Here is an 18381-nt window from a genome sequence, read left to right as displayed (position 1 = left end):
ATAAAACCCCTTGCCCCTTAATTCCTCTGGTACCTCCTCTATTGCTCTGATTGTAAGGAGCCTCCGAACCTCCTGCAGGAGGAGTTGCTCGTGAGAGGGGTCACTGAAGAGGGACGAGGAGGGGGGTTGGGAGGGAGGGAGAGAAAGAAACTGAAGATGGTATCCAAGCTCCACCATGCGTAGGACCCAAAGATCCGAGGTTAATTGGGACCACGCAGGGAGGAACAGAGAAAGGCAGTTGTAGAACTAAAAAGGATCCTGGGAGACAATTGATACACTGCTCTCGGGCGCACCCTCAAAAGTTTGATTTGGGTCCCGCTGTTGGCTTGGTGGGACCGGAATTGTTACCCCCTTGAGGTCCAGACTGACGTCTGTGGTTGGTACGACCTCGCCTTCTGGTAAAGTCTTGCCTTGGTCTAGGCAGGAGGTAAGGGTGCTGAGGTTGGGAGCGGAAGGAACGTCTTTGAGTCTGTGGCGTATGCATTCCTAGCGAACGCATAATTACGCGATTGTCTATTAGACTCTGTAGCCTAGGGTCCGTCTTCCGTGAGAATAGGCCTTGGCCATCAAATGGTAAGTCTTGTATAGTATGCTGAAGTTCAGGTGGCAGGCTTGACACTTGCAGCCATAATATACGTCGCATAGCGATTCCAGAGGCAACCGTTCTAGCTGCTGAATCAGTGGCATCCAGCAAGGCCTGTAGGGAGGTCCGCACTACTTTCTTTCCTTCCTCCAGGAGTGCTGTAAATTCCTGGCGGGAGTCCTGCGGGACCAGCTCGGTAAACTTTCCTACCGCCTCCCAGGTGTTGTAGCTGTACCTACTCAGGAAGGCTTGTTGGTTTGCTACCCTGAGTTGGAGGCCACCCGCAGAATAGATTTTGCATCCCAACAAATCCATTTGCCTAGCCTCCCTTGATTTAGGTGCAGGGGCTTGTTGGCCATGGCGCTCCTGTTCATTGACGGACTATACAACCAATGAACAGGGAAGGGGGTGCACATATAGGTACTCATATCCTTTGGAGGACACCATGTATTTCCGTTTGACCCCTCTGGCTGTGGGCGGGATGGATGCCGGGGATTGCCAGATGGTGTCTGCCCTATCCTGGATTGAACAGATGAAGGGAAGGGCCACCCTCGTTGGTGCCTCCGCCGACAATATACTTATCACCGGGTCTTCCACCTCTGGAACTTCCTCTACCGGCAAGTTGATATTCTGGGCGACACGCCCAGAAGGTCCTGGTGTGACCTGAGGTCGATTGGAGGTGGGCCCGATGATGACGTCCCTGCTACTGCTTCATCCAGAGAAGAGGAGGATGAAAGCCCCGGGACGAGTGGGTCCTGTACTGACTCCTGATCCTGGGGGACCTCCGGAGCGGAAGATCGTGTGGGTCCGGTGCGTGAGCAGGAGCTTCCTCCATACCAGCTGGGGGAGGTCTGCTAACAATGGCCTCTGGCACGCGGTGTTCTGAGGGACCAGAGCGTGATGGTACAGCAGGTTCACCTTGGGCTTGGTGATAAGCCCAAGGTGTCCAAAAGGACCTCTGATGAGGTCCCTGGTCCGGGCCATGGGTTCCTTGGGCGAACCTGCTGTGAGTGTCCGAATCCCTATAGGAAGCACTGTCCATATGGGATGAGACAGACGGATGACGAGAAGGCCACAGAGGAGCTGAGACCGTTTGGGGATAGTCTCTGAATCCATTCGATCCGTTTCCACGCGGCACCGGAGAACAGTACCAGGAGTCGTACCGGTGCTGGGAGTGAGACCGAGACCTGCGACCGGTGCGGTGCTGGGAGGTCGACTGGTGCCTTGAATCCCCGCGTCGAGATCGGCTGCGAGAGGTACGGTACCGCGAGCGGTGCTGGGACCTGGATCGGTGCCGAGAATATCGGGTCGGCGACCGGGATCTCGAGCGGTGCCGCGAGTACGACTGGTACCTAGATGGAGAGCGCTACCGGGACTGCGAGCGGCGTCGGGACCGGGATCGATGACGGGATCGAGAGCGCCTGCGGGACCTGGACCGTGACCGGCGACGTTCGGTGGTACCGGGCGAGGATGGTCTCATCAAGGCAGACTTGCCTAATGATTGGACAACCCGCACCGGCAGTGCCAGGATTTGAGGCAGCTCGGACTCCGTCAAGACAATCAACTCCCATGCCGTGGAGAAAGTCTTCGGCGTGGAGGGCACGATAAGCTCAACCATGGCATGTGCTGGGGAGCTGGTAGGCACTGGACTTGATGGCTCTTGCGAGACCGGAATCAACGGTGCAGAAGACATCGGTGCTGCGGCAGTTGACGGTGCCGGGTGGTCCGACTTAGTTATGCGCTCTGACTGTGGCGTAGATACGGGAGCCGCAGGAGTCTTTATGCTGCTTGCTCCTTGGGGAGAGAGAGTGGTGCCGGGCAGGAGCTTGGGCCAGTGAAGGCTGGTATCGAGGAGCCTTCACTGTACCTGTGCGCTCCGGTGCAGAGGAGGCACTTGTCCCCGGTGCCGCAGTCGGTGCCGAAGATGGAGGAGTTAGAGCTGCCTCCATCAAGAGTTGCTTTAGACGAATGTCCCGCTTCTTTTTCGTCCAGGGCTTGAAAGCCTTGCAGATGCGGCACTTGTCTGCGAGGTGGGATTCACCCAAGCACTTGAGACAGGAGTCGTGAGGGTCTCCTGTGGGCATTGGCCTATGACAGGCCGAGCACAGTTTGAAGCCCGATGAACCAGGCATGGGCCCTGGTACCGGGTGAAGGGAAGGGGCTAATCCCCTATCCCCCTTAACTATATACAATAACAACTACAAAAAACTAATAAAACTAGAAAACTAACTAGAAATATAGAATATCGAACTATATACACAATAACGATTAGAAACGAGCAAATAGCTAGGGAGGTGGAGATCAGCTAAGCTGTGCGCCACTGTTCCAACGACCGACACGGGCAGTAATGTGGCTGATCTGGTTAGGTCCTGTGATGGTGTCGCTGGTGTAGATAATGTGGGCAGAGTTGGCATCGAGGTTTGTTGCATGGATTGGTTCCTGAGCTAGAGTTTACTATGGTGCGGTGTGCAGTTACTGGTGAGAATATGCTTCAGGTTGTCTGTGGGCGAGGACTGGCCTGCCACCCAAGGCCTGTGAAAGTGTGGGATCATTGTCCAGGATGGGTGTACAGATCCCTGATGATGCGTTGGAGGGGTTTTTAGCTGGGGGCTGTATGTGATGCCAGTGGAGTGCTGTTGGTTTCTTTCTTGGGTTTGTCTTGCAGTAGGAGGCTTCTGGGTACACAGCCGTCTGGCTCTGTTGATCTGTTTCCTTATTTCCTCGTGCTGGGTATTGTAGTTTTTGAGAATGTTTGGTGGAGATTTTGTAGGTGTTGGTCTCTGTCTGAGGGGTTAGAGCAGATGCGGTTGTACCTCAGAGCTTGGCTGTAGACAATGGATCGTGTGGTGTGCCCGGGATAGAAGCTGGAGGCATGAAGGTAGGCATAAGCGGTCGCTAGGTTTTCGATATAGAGTGGTGTTAATGTGACCGATCCCTTATTTGCAAACCTTCATGGTCCAGCTTCTAGAAAGGGAGCTCCGTGTAGACATTGTCCAGGCTGAGGTTGATGGTGGGGTCAGAAGCTGTTGAAATCGTGGTGGAATCTTTTCCAGCATTCTCTCAAAACTCCAGATGACCCGCAAGAGGTCATAAGGTAGCGTAGATCAAGAGAGCCAGACGTGAGTGTACCTGAGGAAGCCTCCTCCTACTGCAAGTCAGCCAGAAGAAATTGGCAACAGGACTCACTGGGCCATCACATACAGTCCCCACTAAACCCTCCAGATATTATCATTGATCTATCAACCCATCCTGGAAATATGATCCCACATAAAGGCAACAGGCCTTGGGTGGCAGGCCAGTCAGCATATTCTCACCAGTAACTGCACACCGCACCATAGTAACTCTAGCTCAGGAACCAATCCATGCAACAAACCTCGATGCCAACTCTGCCCACATATCTACACCAGCGACACCATCACAGGACCTAACCAGATCAGCCACACCATCACCGGTTCATTCACCTGCACATCCACCAATGTAAATATACGCCATCATATGCCAGCAATGCCCCTCTGCTATGTACATCAGGCCAAACTGGACAGTCTCTACAGAAAAGGATAAATGGACACAAATCAGATATTAGGAATGGCAATATACAAAAACCTGTAGGAGAGAGCACTTCAACCTCCCTGGCCACACTATAGCAGATCTTAAGGTGGCCATCCTGCAGCAAAAAAACTTCAGACCAGACTTCAAAGAGAAACTGCTGAGCTTCAGTTCATCTGCAAATTTGACACCATCAGTCAGGATTAAACAAAGACTGTGAATGGCTTGCCAACTACAAAACCAGTTTCTCCTCCCTTGGTTTTCACACCTCAGCTGCTAGAAGAGGGCCTCATCCTCCCTGACTGAACTAACCTCGTTATCTCTAGCCTGCTTCTTGCTTGCATATATATACCTGCCGCTGGAGATTTCCACTACATGCATCTGACAGAGTGGGTATTCACTTACGAAAGCTCATGCTCCTAAATGTCTGTTAGTCTATAAGGTGCCACAGGACTCTTTGCTGCTTTTACTATATTTTTGTTAGTGTATAGTTTTTTCAGTTTTACAGCTGATCTGAAAAACAAACTGTGCACTAAGTTGTAATTGTACACTAACAAGAATAGTGCAAAGTTTCTCCTCCCTCACAATCCTAGGAACACAAGCTGGTAATCCTTCCCTTTTATGCATGTTTGCTTGGATCTTGAAAAATTTAGAAGAGAGCTGTTCTTTTGAGGTCAATTTCAATACTTGGATCTGAATGTATGATGCTAGTAGGGCTTTTGAGTCAAACATTCCCCTTAGATATACACACTAAAATAAGAGTCTTGTCAAATTAATATTACATTTCCATAACAATACAGCAGAGCGACAGGTGACTGGTTGAATATTTGGCCTTAAAGTCCATCTGGAAGAAGAAGAGTAGAAGGGCTGTGACTCAGGAAGGGAGAACAACATGAAGATGCACTTTTGATATTTTAATGAATGGAGAATAGTTTTATGCCAAGAACAGTAGGACTATTTACATGAGCAAGGCAAGCAGGAGTTGGCCCTTGGTATGCAGAAAGCGTTAAATCCCATCTGAATATTTCCCTAAAAAGTGGTTGCTGTATGATTGAGCCAAAGCTATAATTTAGCTTTTCAATATAAATTGAACAGAGTCATTATTTTTCTTGTAATATGTAACATGAACAGCTGCCCTCCTTAAAATATAGGGTAAATCCTGGCTCCCGTAAATGCATTTTATCCTACCAACTCCTCAAGTAAAATTACACTATATTTTCTTTTTTTTTTCCCCCCTCCAGAGACTCCAATAAGCCTCTAGTGGAAAAACTTTCCAGCTCACATGGTAATTCTTTAAACTTCTTTATTGTTAATCCCACATTGGTCGGGACCCATATGAACAGCTATCACACAATGTCTTACCGGGGACCTCAGCAGATGCCATTAGGAATCTACTGGACAAATGGAGATGGGGATTTTTTCAAGGCCAGAAATGAAACCACAGCTTCTGACTCTTATCCTGCTACAGATAGTAGTAGTGATGACATTTTCTGTATGTCCAAATGGAATTTGAAGTTGCGAAACAGCAGTGTTGAGAACACTCTTTTAACAGAGGAAGGTGATGTTTCTGAGAGTGAAAAAACGAATGATGTTTTGCTTAGTTATTTCAAATATATGGATCTGAACTTAAGACCAGAAACTATAGAAAACACTGAAAAAGCTTCCTCCAAGCACCAAAATGAAGTGTTTCCATACCCTGATTTTCTCCCACCACCTTTCAATAACCTGGACTTACAAAAGTTGGCCTTATCAAAATGGGATGACTGGAAGGAAGTCTTTAATCCACCACCAGAAAGCTCTGTTGTGAAATTAATATCCCGTTTGCTGGAAATTGAAAGAATGCAGCACTTGACTATATTAAAAGAGAAGACAAGAGACCTGACAATATCTTCCGGTATGATGCTTGGCAGTTGGCCCAGTTCCACAAAATCCATGCATCAGTTGAAGCGATCAAGACTGTCTGACCCTTTATGTCTTCAGACATCTTTTAATCGAGACTATCAAGAGAAAAATAAATCCAACCATTCTGGCTGCTGCATGCATGAGTGGAACAGTTCAAAATCTACTTGGGAGTACTGTCATCATTGCAAATGGAGTGCTGGAACATCCTCCATTAGAAGTTCATCCACAAAGCAGCTTAGAGCATCTTGTGATGCCTTTAAAAACTCTAAAACCCCCATCATTTTAAACTCTAATATGCTCTTGCGGAGGTCTTCCTCATGCTGTGTGGCGGCACCAAGAACTCAGTCAACTATTAAATTGACTTCCCCAAAGCTGCTGCCACCAAGTACAGCTATAACCAGTCCTTTCCCTGATAAGGACAGTTTAAAATATAAACAACCAAGGACCAAAAAGAAACTCTACAGAAAAAACGTAGTAACGAGTAAGACTTTTCATTGCCAGAAGTTAAAATCTGTATCTGCTATGCCAAAGCAGAAGTACACTCACACTGACAAACAGTAATTTCTTGAATTCATACTACTCATTATGAGTGAGTCCTGCTAAGCAATCTTGTTTTATCTTGATTTTTTTCAAGTTAAAGTATTTTTAATGGTATGAGACAGAAGTGATATGAAATAGCACTTGTGACAGTTGAATCCACTTGTATTGTAGAAAAATCAAGTTTTATCCCTCTGCCTGCTGACATCTTTTACAGCCTATTTGTGTAACTTTTAAAAGAATTGGATCAATATAAGCATTCCAGCAGATCATCCCGTTCCCGAGTGCCACTATATTTTTTTAAATGTTTACAAAAGTAATATCAATAAAGTATAGTTATATTGCACTAGCACCCAGAAAATCCCACTCAGCGTCAGTGCTTCCCCATGCACTAGGTGCTGTATTAATACATGGAAGATACGGTGTCAACCATGGAGCATTCACAATCTAAGTGCAATATGAAGGGTGGGAAGAGAGAAAAATACAATTTCTATACATTTGTCATTTTTTTCTGATACATAGATTAAGGACCAATTATCTGATTATACACATGGGAAAATAGTGAAGCAAAATGAATGTAGTGCATCTCTATTAATATGTAATCACTCACTTTTTTCCTCAAACAAGGAAGTTAAATGGAACTGCTAAATTGGTGAAGTTTGCTGTACATGCCTAGAAATCAAGAAATTCTGAATTATTGTTCCTGTTGCAACCATAGTTGTCCTTGTGTATGAGACACTCCTCCTCCCGAACAAAACACCTGTGTTATCTGATACTTTCAGTGGTGCAGACTGGAAAATCTGTAGCAGTTCCATTTAAAATTCTGTTTTAATTGAAGTCAATACACTATTCCCAATGTTACTTATTCAAATATTAAGTTTGATGTTATACTACCCTAACATGTTCATTATGTGTCACAGATTTTGGTACTGACAAGTAATTGAACTATAGAAGTTGTCAGAGGGGTAAACTGGAGATATTTGGCACATGAAAAGGTAGAGGGTTGGTTACCGTATTGCTAAAATGATCAGCAGTGAAATAGTTATCAATGTTGACATTTCAAATAGCTTTAGGTTTCAGGGTTACCAGTCCTCAGTACCTCTCAGCATTAACTGAGGAAGATGGCAGGACATCAGTTTACAGTCTTCTTCACCTATTTAAGGATAATTTTCTTGATGCAAGCCCCAGAAACAATTATTTTTAAATCCCTGAAATTTTAGCTACTGGAGCTCATTTGTACAAGGGCTGAATATTACAGTCATAGAATACAATATAGCATGGTCTGTAATGCAATACATTCCTATAAGTGCTTCTCGTCAGAGCAACTTACACACAATTACATCTCAACATCCTGGAGTTCAAGGTAAACAGTAGTACAGGAGGGGAAGGAAAGCATTGATTGCCACTTTAACACCCTGATTTTAGTTGCTTATCACTTTTCAACTCTTTCCTCTTTGGTGCTGAAAGAGGAAGGGGCAGAGCACAGAGCTGGAGTCATGCATCAGCAGTCTGCTGGCAGGGCTCTTGTGGAACCCTGGGGAGAAACTAAAGCTTCTCCCCCCCCTGTAGAAATATGAAGGGAGTGCATTATCAAGGGAGCATAGCTTGAGTGAATCTGGCTTATGATCTTAACCAATTCTTATTCTCATGAGAGTTCTTGGAAGCAACTGGCTGTTCCTTCCCCCCCCCGCCCCACGATTGCTAGATCTCATGGTTGTGAGAGGGCCTGTGTAAACCACCCACTCCCACTGGTGGATTGGGCAGGATAATTATGACCCCTGTATTCAAGAACTTGAGGACTTTTCAGTCACCAACAACTTTAACATCCAGCCTTGCACCACAAACTGATTAAGACCTACTCAGCCAAGCCTGTGCAGAAGATCTTTTCAAAGTGATTAGCATTCACTGAAGTTACAATTATACACTTTAATGAGAAGATTTTTCTCCAACTTCACTGTGGAATCAAATGGGTCTGTTCTCTAGGACCTACAGTGTACTCAGTTTTGTACTAGATACACAATTAAAGATCCCAAGTACAGATAAATCCAGTTGTAAGAACACTCTCTGCATGCTCTCCTGGCTCATTGCCAGTACAGCTTGTCCCAAAATAGATTTCTTGTTTTAGAAAACTTCCTATTTAAAGTGAGCATTAAAGTATTTAGGGGCCTGATCTTGACAACGGCTGAGCACCCGCAACTCCCAGGCAATGGCTGCACTGGAAAAAAAGGGGCGCATAATATGCCAGCAGTGCAGTTCCACTAGTGGAAGCTATATGATAGAGAGGACTTTCAGATCTCTATCACCATGCTACTTAACTAATCTGCTGGTGAGCTTTGAAGTTCAAAAACAGGACCAATGATCAATAGAGAGCCAGAGTAGTGACTGGAGCGCTGTGCACTTGTCAGCTCAGCTGCTTTCTGTATCACTTGGAGTGTCGTAGGTCTCAATTGAATCAGAGTTTTGGATTGCGTGGGGATAAAAACACAAAACATCTCCTGAACTCAAAACTGACAGCAGACCCCTTCCGCTGTCTAAACAAGAAATTGTGCTCATATTGTTCATGGTGAGCAGCTCACTGCTTCTGGAACTGGTTTGTTATTACACCTGGAGAAAACAGAGTTCATATTTAGAGACAACCAGCATTTGTTACATTTTAAAAATGTAGTAGCTCAGCTCTTGTAAGCAGCAAGTGCTAAGTAATGTATCTTACAGATCAATGCAAACTGTGAGCCAGAACTCATTTACATTTTCTCCTGCTAAATCGAACAATTTCCTAACAAAGATTTATCCCAGAGGGTTTCAAATGAAATCTGTTTAACAATTTTTCAGGATAAATGTTTTGTGAGTTGAAGTATCTGCATAATTGCATTTTATTTATAAGCTCTTGAAAATGCAGCCATAAATTTTAAATCAACTTGACATGTTTCTCTGAACAAATGCTGCTAGCTGTGACAGCTGGCTGGTGGTGCATAAGGCTCATATCAGAACTCACTTAACCATTGTACCATGATTGGGTTATCAGTGACTAAGACGGAGTGATTAGAATCAGCATCTTTGAAAGGTGAGAAGCTACCAACCAGCACACCCACCTTACACGGTTATATTTAATATAAAAATATTTCGATTCAGGTCGGCTGATATTCACCCCATTCACTGAGTCAGCACAAGATATACTCATCTGCTTACGTTCCATGTAAAACTATTGGCTAGGGCCAATCTGGTTTATATTGGTAACATTTTCATTAATACCTATATATGAAATGGCCTATTACTCAGAACTGTACATGAAAACAATGAATCACTTCATCTGTGAAATTGGAAAGTTTTCAGATTGAGGGGTTCAAAACTAGTTTATAAAAGATCATTCTAATTATGAAAAAATGTTCAGTCTATCATAATATATTATTGTTAGACTTATTCTAACAAGTGCATAATTGTGTGTGTGACTGGGGGGAGGGGGAGTAGGAGAAGCATTTATATTCACTGTCCAAAGCAGCATACAACAGGAAATAGAAAGGGGAAAATCTCACATGTTAGGTGCTGTAAGTTACTGGCATGGATAGTAAAAATCCAGATAGTACACTTGAGACTTAAAAAAAGAATCACTTTACATAAAAATTTGACCCAATTTACAATCTGGTGAGTGCCTCTCTCTTTTAAAAAGTGACATGACGAACAAAAAAACAAAACAAGACGTAGATTTGGGGCCTATTTTTGTTCTTTCTGATGTATAAAGGCAGCCTGACAGGGGTTTTCTTCTTTTTGCTCTTTTCTTTTTTAAAACAGTTCAAAAACATCAAGAATATGATGTTCTCTATTCTATTTTCCTTGTTTTGCTGGAGATCTCCTTTGGAAGACTAAGATATGGCTTGGAAGCTCTCAGTCCTTCATTAAAGGGCTATTGAACGTTTAGCAAAAGAGCTCTTCTGATGGGCAAGCATTTGAGGTAAATAGGGATTTACAAAAATGAACACAAACCAAAAGTTTTATACAGTCAATAAAAAAATTACGTCTCTCTTCAATCAAATTGCACTTGTTTGGTTACTATCATAAACATACTAGTTGTCCAGTTATTCATAGTATTTCCCAGGAAAGACCCATAATGTAAGTAGTAAGGGAAAAAAATTGGGGAGGAGGCAGGGAAGGCAGCAATTTTTCTTTTAACTTCCAGATCATTTTTCATTACACTTGGCTGTTGACAAGAAATTAGAGCCATCATTCCAAATTTCAGTGTGTACAACGGTCTTGTAGGGTATTTCCTATAATTCCACAGTAGTCAAGTATTTTATTCATTAGCATACACAGCATCTGTTAAAAGGTATCTGTGAAGCTACACAAATTTTTCAGAGAATAATAATAAAACTGGACCAAATGGGTCAATATAGGTCACTAGCAAGGCCTCAAATTGGATACTTTTGATTGATAAATTTTCGAGGGGACTATCTCCATCATGTTGATTGGACCTGCCTTTGCGTGTGACAGTGCAAAATCAGACTGAAAGATGTAAAATAAAAAAATCCAGTCAGATCCAGCTGGAATTGGAGCATCTCACCCATTCTCTTCTCAAAACTGGAGATAATTAACACTGTGCCTTTATATAGAGGAGGAGAGCTAAAAATAGCATGTCTACAGCAGCACACTAGTGCTTGACTAGGTTTTTCAGAGCTACACACAGTAGTGGTGATGATATGCTAGTGCACAAGCAGACAAGTAAACAAAACAGCAAGTGTGGCTGCCTTTTGTTTTAAAGCTCCCACACTCAGTACAATGGAAACTTGACAAAAAAAGGATGACCAAGAAAAGAGAAAACAGAGACATGCTGTCAAGTACCAGCAGTGGAGAATTAAAAAAAATAAAATAAAAAATCAACCAACGCCCCCCAAATCACTACTTGGGAGTGTCACTTTAACTATACTCCTATTACATTCCTCATCAATCAGCTTGCTTTTGAACTAGAAATTCCCAGGAATTCTTGATGCTTAGTTTAGTGTAAATCCTTTTCAGATTCATTTCTAACAATGACAAAATAATTGGTAGCTTGTTGTGGACATGTTTTTATGAGACAACTGTAAATACCATCTTTCCGCCTTCAGAAGTTTGAACAAGAATTACCCTTACTGAGTCATCCCAGCAGTTTAAGAAACTGATTCAGGCTATACTGCTACATAGAACTGCTTTGGCCATGACCCTGGCTACAGTTAATTAGGATCTAGCCCTTTGATTGTTTCCTATGTTTAAAAACAAAACAGAACACTTTGTATTAACTTATTGGAGAGAAAAGCAAAGCAAGGATGGTCAGGTCACAGTGTCATAAGGAGACGAGGAAGTAGCTAGTAAGATGTGTATCTCACATTGCCTTCAATATTATTTGTCTGTTATCTAGCTATTAAGGGCCTGATCCAGCAAGTATGCATGCAACTTTACACACATGTAGTCCCATTGAATTAAAATTGGACAACTCGTGCAAAGTATGTAAGTTTCCAGAATTGGGACCTGATATTGTAAGCTCCTCTGAGCAGAAACTGTGTTTCTGTGTATGTACACATACTTAATGCATTTTGGCACTACTGCTGCAATAGAAATAAGTTTAGTTCACCCCTACTCCCGAGGAACATCTGAGCTATCAGTATTCATGTCTAAACTACATGAAACACTCAAGAATTTAGTGGAGAGGAAGATTCTGTACCATTGTGAATAGAAACAAGTGACACTGTGTTCTTTTTCAGTCATATCTGTGTGTGTGATGTGCAATAGTTTCCATTTAAAGAAAATTCAAGACAATGCTTGAGATAAATGTTAAAGCATGTGTGTTTTGGGTGCAGTATGTTGGACTTCTCAGTCACTTTTTTTTCCTTCTGAAGTTTTTAGTTTAAGACAATGCCGGCTCGTCAATTTCTTAATATTTGGGTGGCCAGAACTACAGAGATGCAGGAAACTCTGAAGTTCTAGGAGAAGCATCTGGCATCGCTATGAACCCCACATGAAACACTTTTTACTGAAAAGCTTGTTTGATGGCAGGGAAAGATTGTAGAATTTAGTAGTGGAGGGAGAAAAGTTTACATTTGGGAGTTGAAGAGTTCAGCTAAGAAGCAGAGTTGCATGACACAATAGTTGCTAAGTGCCTCTCGGTTTTGACCATCTTTTTTGTTAATTATGTTTTCTGAAGAGGTTGGTCTTAATTCTTATGTGATAGGCTTCTAGCAGATACACACATAGTTTTGTTATTTACTTTGTTTCTTCTGTAGTGTTATAGTCTTGTTTTTCCTTTATGTCATCTCTAAATATTGTTATAAATGAACCCATTATTCTATTTATAACCACAGTATCTTTGTTGCTGCTTTTAGGGAAAGTGGTTACTTGTGGTTGGTAAGATCGGACTTGGAGGCATGCTAACTCTAAATTTAAATATAAAAAAAGAAAGCTAAGTACAAGTGGAAGAGTAGCCTCCAGGGAACGGTTTCTGGTAATAGTGTTATGCAACATATATTCTTGTCCCTTCAAACCATAACTTACAAATTTTATAAAATGCCTATTTAGAAAAAACACAAAAATTGCAGGAAGTATCACAATGCTAAAATTTCCAAACATCTAACTTCTGCAGAATGCATCTAAAATCTCAGTTGATTACTCTTTAAAGAGGAATGAACCCATTGGTGGAATGCAGGATATACAGCCTGCACAGTAGAAAGTCTTCCTGGGTACAGGTGAAGTGGCAAACCAGACACACCTATAAATTAGTTATCCATCACACCTGCTCCTACTGCGGACCACAGAGCTATTGCTCAGTGTAGGTGGGACCAGGGCACTTGCATCTCCCTCATCACCTGTCAGTAAGGAAGTCCCAACAAAACTCCAAGTGTTTCATGAAATGATGTTGGTGATTCGGGCGGTAGAATTATTTCATGTAAGTATGTACCGAACTACTGCCCAGTACAGCTGGGATTCTGGAAATGTTTGGATGAGACAGAGCAGATCCTGACTACTTGCAATTATGAGTAAGCACAAAGCACTTTTCACAAGTAGTAGTATTAAACCTTTGGTGTCCTGACAACAGTCTAATTTTGCTAATTTTTCTGCCTTTCTAAACTCATTTTACAGCAGGATGGATAAAAATCAATTATTAAAAAAAACAAAGTTTTTTTGATAAAATGCTTTTTGAGGAAAAACCTATCTAAAAATAGTTTTAATTAAGATACATTATAGCTCAAAGATATCTTATGTAATAGGGATTATAAATTCTAATTCTATAGTATGAGACAATATAGTCATGTAATGTTTAAGAAAAGTTTTGTAAATGAGTTCCAATAGTTCGTGGATTAGGGACCCAAATTTATGGGGTTCCAGGGGCTTCTGTATAGATTATTTAGGTTAATCTTTCTATCTACCCAATGGGACTCAGTGCTCAGTCAAGAAGTTACCATCGGAGATGCTTAGTTTGGCAGTTCTCAAACTGTAGATTTGTCTCTCCAGAGATAACATGCTTGTTAACAGCAAAAATGTTTTTAAATAAATAATATATGGGGTGAGAAATATCAGACCTCAACCCTTTTGTCCCTCTGCAAATTTGTGTACAGAGTCAATCCCTTACCTCTTTCTAAAAGTGCAAAGTTTCAAAAAGTTCAATGAATAGAAGATTGTTGGGGGTGGAACAGATCAGGACAAGGAGAAGTCGTCTGGAGATAAATGTGGGAAGGGAGGGACAGGCAGTAGAAACAAAAGTGAAACTGTTTGAGCAGCATATTGCAGAAGTCTTGAGGTCTTTCTGAGTGTAGCCTTCATTGATTTGAGATCTACCATACCGTTCTCTCACTAGAAGGGAAAACCTATAATGGCAGCAGGCTGTAAAAGAAACTCAGTTTGGGAATATTTTAATGAAGTTCCTCTATCTGTGCGTAAGACAGGCATGCGTGCAAAATGCACACAGGGCAACAAAGAAATGCAAGGCCTAGTTGCCCGAATGAAACAACATGATAAGGAAGTGTTCCTTCTCAGGAGGAAGCTGTGTTGAAGATGATGAAAGGAAGATGTCTGAACATGTAGGATCTTCAGGTTGGAAAAACTTTTTTTATTTCATAGTTCTTTCTTAAGGACTGCCTGTCTTCCTTCTGGACTATTCTTGAATTCTCATGTTTGAGGAAAAAATATAGTTGTTACGCTATGATACTATCATTTTAGATGCAGTTGTAATAAAAAATAAATAGCTGAACTAGGCAAATCTTCCTATTACAATTTCACCTTTAAAGTAGTACTGAGTGTCAATGAATGCAATGAGTAATACTAAATGAGCAGTATGGTAATAATAATAATTAAATAACTGCACTGACTTATTTTGTTTAGGAGAATCCATCCTCACCATACAGGATTCTGAAGACCATCCACCTTCAAGATCACCATCATTTTCTATACTTTCAGAGTTATCTGCCAATGAGAGTGTTTCAGTGTGACAAAGTTCCTCCTCTACCTTGGTGGATCCTGCGCTTATTGGCGGATTTGTTCACCTCAGTGATCTTCCCCTCTGGTGGAACCCACAGTCTGGGTCAGCTCCTCCTGTGTCTGATCCAGGAGTTGGGAGGTGGGGGAACCAGGCCGCCCTCTACTTCTGGTTCCAGCCCAGGGCCCTGTGGATCGCAGCTGTCTGTAGTGCCTCCTGTAACAGCTGCTTGACAGCTAAAACTCCCTGGCTATTCGTCCCCATGGCCTCCTCCAAACACCTTCTTTATCCTCACCACAGGACCTTCCTCCTGGTGTCTGATAACGCTTGTTCCTCCTCAGTTCTCCAGCAGTACGTCTCACTCTCACTCTCAGTCCTTGCCTTCTTGCTCCCAGCTCCTCACACACGCTCCTTCTCCTCTGGCTCCTCCCTGCCTGACTGGAGTGAGCTCTCTTTTTAAACCAGGTGCCCTGATTAAGCCTGCCTTGATTGGCTGCAGGTGTTCTAATTTAAAAGTAGCTATCTCTACTGCCTTCTAGAAAGATCTTAATTGGCTCCAGGTGCCTTGAATTAACCTGGAGCAACTGCCATTTTGGTTACCAGGCGTACTAGGGATTTGTTTAGCCTGGGGCTACATAAACCTGTTTCTCAGTACTTTTACTGTAGCCATCTTCTTGGCCTTGCCCATCACATATCCCCCCCGCCCCGCTCAACACCATAGGGTGGGGCAACTTGGAACATGCCAGGCAGTGTGCTCGAAAGACCATCAGCATGCCGAGTGGTGGCATCCAGCCCGGTGCCAGTATGCGGAACTGGATAATGGTTGGAGGGACTAAGAACCACCTGGTGACCTTGCATTCTTTCCTTATTTCTCTGCATCCACTGAAGGGGTGCATTGTCAGTCACAAGAGTGAATCACTGGGCCTAAGGTAATAACGCAGCGTCTCCATGGCCCATTGACAGCAAGCATTCTCTCTCGACTACTGCATACTTCTGTTCTCTTGGGAAGCAGCTTTCTGCTTAGGTAGAGGATCGGGTGTTGTTCTTCTCCAATCATTTTGACAGAACCGCCCCCAACCCCACCTCGGAAGCATCTGTTTGCAAAATAAATTCCTTGGCAAAGTCCGGGCTATGAGGTATGGGGGTCATTACAGAGAGCTGTCCGAAGGTCTATGAATGCCCTCTCTGCTGCGTCGGTCCACTTCACCAGTCTGGACCTCGGGCCTTCACCAGTTCCGTTAGAAGACTTGCCCTACTGGCGAAGTGGGGAATAAAACGTCGGTAGTAGGCCTACACACCCAGGAACGCACGGACCTGCTCTTTGGGTCAGGCCGGGGCCAGTTTTGAATCGCCTCTAGCTTATTAGTTTGGGGGCTTCACTATACCACCTTCCTACAATATATCCCAGGTACTTAGCCTCTGCTAGTCTATGGCGCATTTAGCGGATTAGCGGTGAGGCCAGCCTGCCTTAAGGTGCGTAGTACGGCCGTTCAACTTTCTCCAATGGGTTCCCCAGTCTGGAGTATGGATGATGACATCATCTAGGTACGCGGCTGCATAACTAGTATGGGGGCACAGCAGCTTATCCATGAGGGCGCTGGAATGTAGCTGGGGCCCCATGTAGCCAAAAGGGAGGACTGTGTACTGGAAACAGCCCGTCCGGGGGTGGAGAACGCTGTCTTTTCTTTAGCTTCTTTGGTCAGGGGAATCCTGCCAATACCCTTTTGTCGGATCCAGTGTAGTCAAGAATCGGGCACTACCCAGTCAGTCAACCAGTTCGCGATGCGTGGTATGGGGTACGCATCGAATTGGGATACTTCATTCAGTCGGCGAAAATCATTACAGAATCTCATGGTACCATCAGGTTAGGCACTAGAACTATTGGACTGCACCACTGACTGTAGGATTCTTCAATAACGCCTAATACTAACATTTTCTTTACTTCAGCCCTGATTTCCTCTCTTTTGGCTGCTGGGATTGGTAGGGTCTCAGTGTTACCTTGGCTCCGGGATCGTGCGGATATGGTGAAGGTCTCAGTCGTCTGCCCCGGTTTTGTAGAGAACACATCTCGATTGCGATAATCATGTCGGCTGCCTCAACCTTTTGATTGGTCAAGTCGGGTGATATCCTCACTTGCTCGTGTAAGTTATCCTCTGGGGGAAGGGTCTCCTGGGTGACTAGCATGCCTCTCGATCATGCCAAGTTTTTAGAAGATTGATGTGGTAAATTTGCTCAGGTTCCTGCGGCCCTGTGCTGCCGCACCTTATAGTTACCTCTCCCACGGCTTCAATCACTTCATAGGGTCCCTGCCACTGGGCCAACAGCTTGCTTTGGCTGTGGCACCAGGACCATTACTCGATCTCCTGGTTGGAACCGTCAAACTTTGCTTGGTGTTATAATGGGTTCGTTGGGTCTCCTGTGCTTTCTCCAAGTGTTCCCGTTACAATGGGTGTAAGTCGAGCTATCCGATCCCTCATCTGTAGTACATGCGTCTCGACTATATTTCCTTCCGGGATTGTTTGGCTCCTCTCCAGGTTTCTCTGGCTATATCCAATATGCCCGCAGGGATGGCGCCCATTATAGTAGTTCGAATGGAGAGAACCTGTGGAGGCCTGTGGGACTTCCCGGATGGCAAAAATGAGGTAAGGCAATAGGGTATCCAGTCTTTCCCATCCCGGCTCACCACTTTCCTGATCATGGCCTTGAGGGTCCTATTGAAAGTTCCTTTTCCACAAGGCATCTGTTTGTGGGTGTATACAGAGGTCCGTAGGCTTGTACATGGAGCAATGAACAGAGATCTTTCATCAACTGGACACGAAAGGTGTCCCTTGATCAGTCAGTATCTCCTTGGGTAGCCCAACCCGGAAAAGATCTGTAGTAGCTCCTTAGCTATTGTCTTGGAAGCTGTGTTGCGTAGGGAACGGCTTCTGGGTACCGGGTTGCATAGTCTAGTACAACCAGAACATGTTGGTGGACCCCGAGCTGTCTTCTCCAGGGCCCAATCAGATCCATAGCTATGTTTTTCAAATGGTACCTCTTTATTGGAAGAGGTATCAAAGGGCCCGCAAGTGTGGGCGAGGGCTATGTAGCTGACACATCTGGACAAGAGGTGCAGTATCGCGTGACATCTTCATGTACTCCTGGCCAGAAGAACCTCCGCAGGATCCTGGCCTGGGTTTCTCTACCCCTAAGTGTCTTCCAAACAGGTGACTGTGGGCGAGGCTCAATATGGTTTTTGATGTTTTTTGTGGCACCAGAAGTTGATGTATCTCCTGCTCCTGCATTTGCACCACACGGTACAGGAGATCTTTCTTCACTATAAAGTAGGTCCTGGACCCCGGATCTTCCCTCGCACTGGTGTCTCCATCTATCTCAGCCACTT

At 44.0% G+C, this 18381-nt stretch overlaps 1 protein-coding gene across 1 annotated transcript in view; it reads left to right on the top strand.

Moving 5' to 3' along the window:
* FAM217A (family with sequence similarity 217 member A) overlaps positions 1-7159 on the top strand; it is a 32568-nt gene extending 25409 nt beyond the window's left edge. The window contains exon 7 of the mRNA XM_032798407.2: positions 5371-7159. Coding sequence (XP_032654298.1) covers positions 5371-6592 — 1222 coding nt within the window. The 3' untranslated portion in view covers positions 6593-7159. The remainder of the gene's footprint in view (positions 1-5370) is intronic.
* Positions 7160-18381: the final 11222 nt, after the last annotated feature.

Source organism: Chelonoidis abingdonii, chromosome 2, assembly GCF_003597395.2.
Source record: "Chelonoidis abingdonii isolate Lonesome George chromosome 2, CheloAbing_2.0, whole genome shotgun sequence".
Classification (NCBI taxonomy): Eukaryota; Metazoa; Chordata; order Testudines; family Testudinidae; genus Chelonoidis; species Chelonoidis abingdonii.
This window is presented reverse-complemented; position numbering and strand designations above follow the sequence as displayed.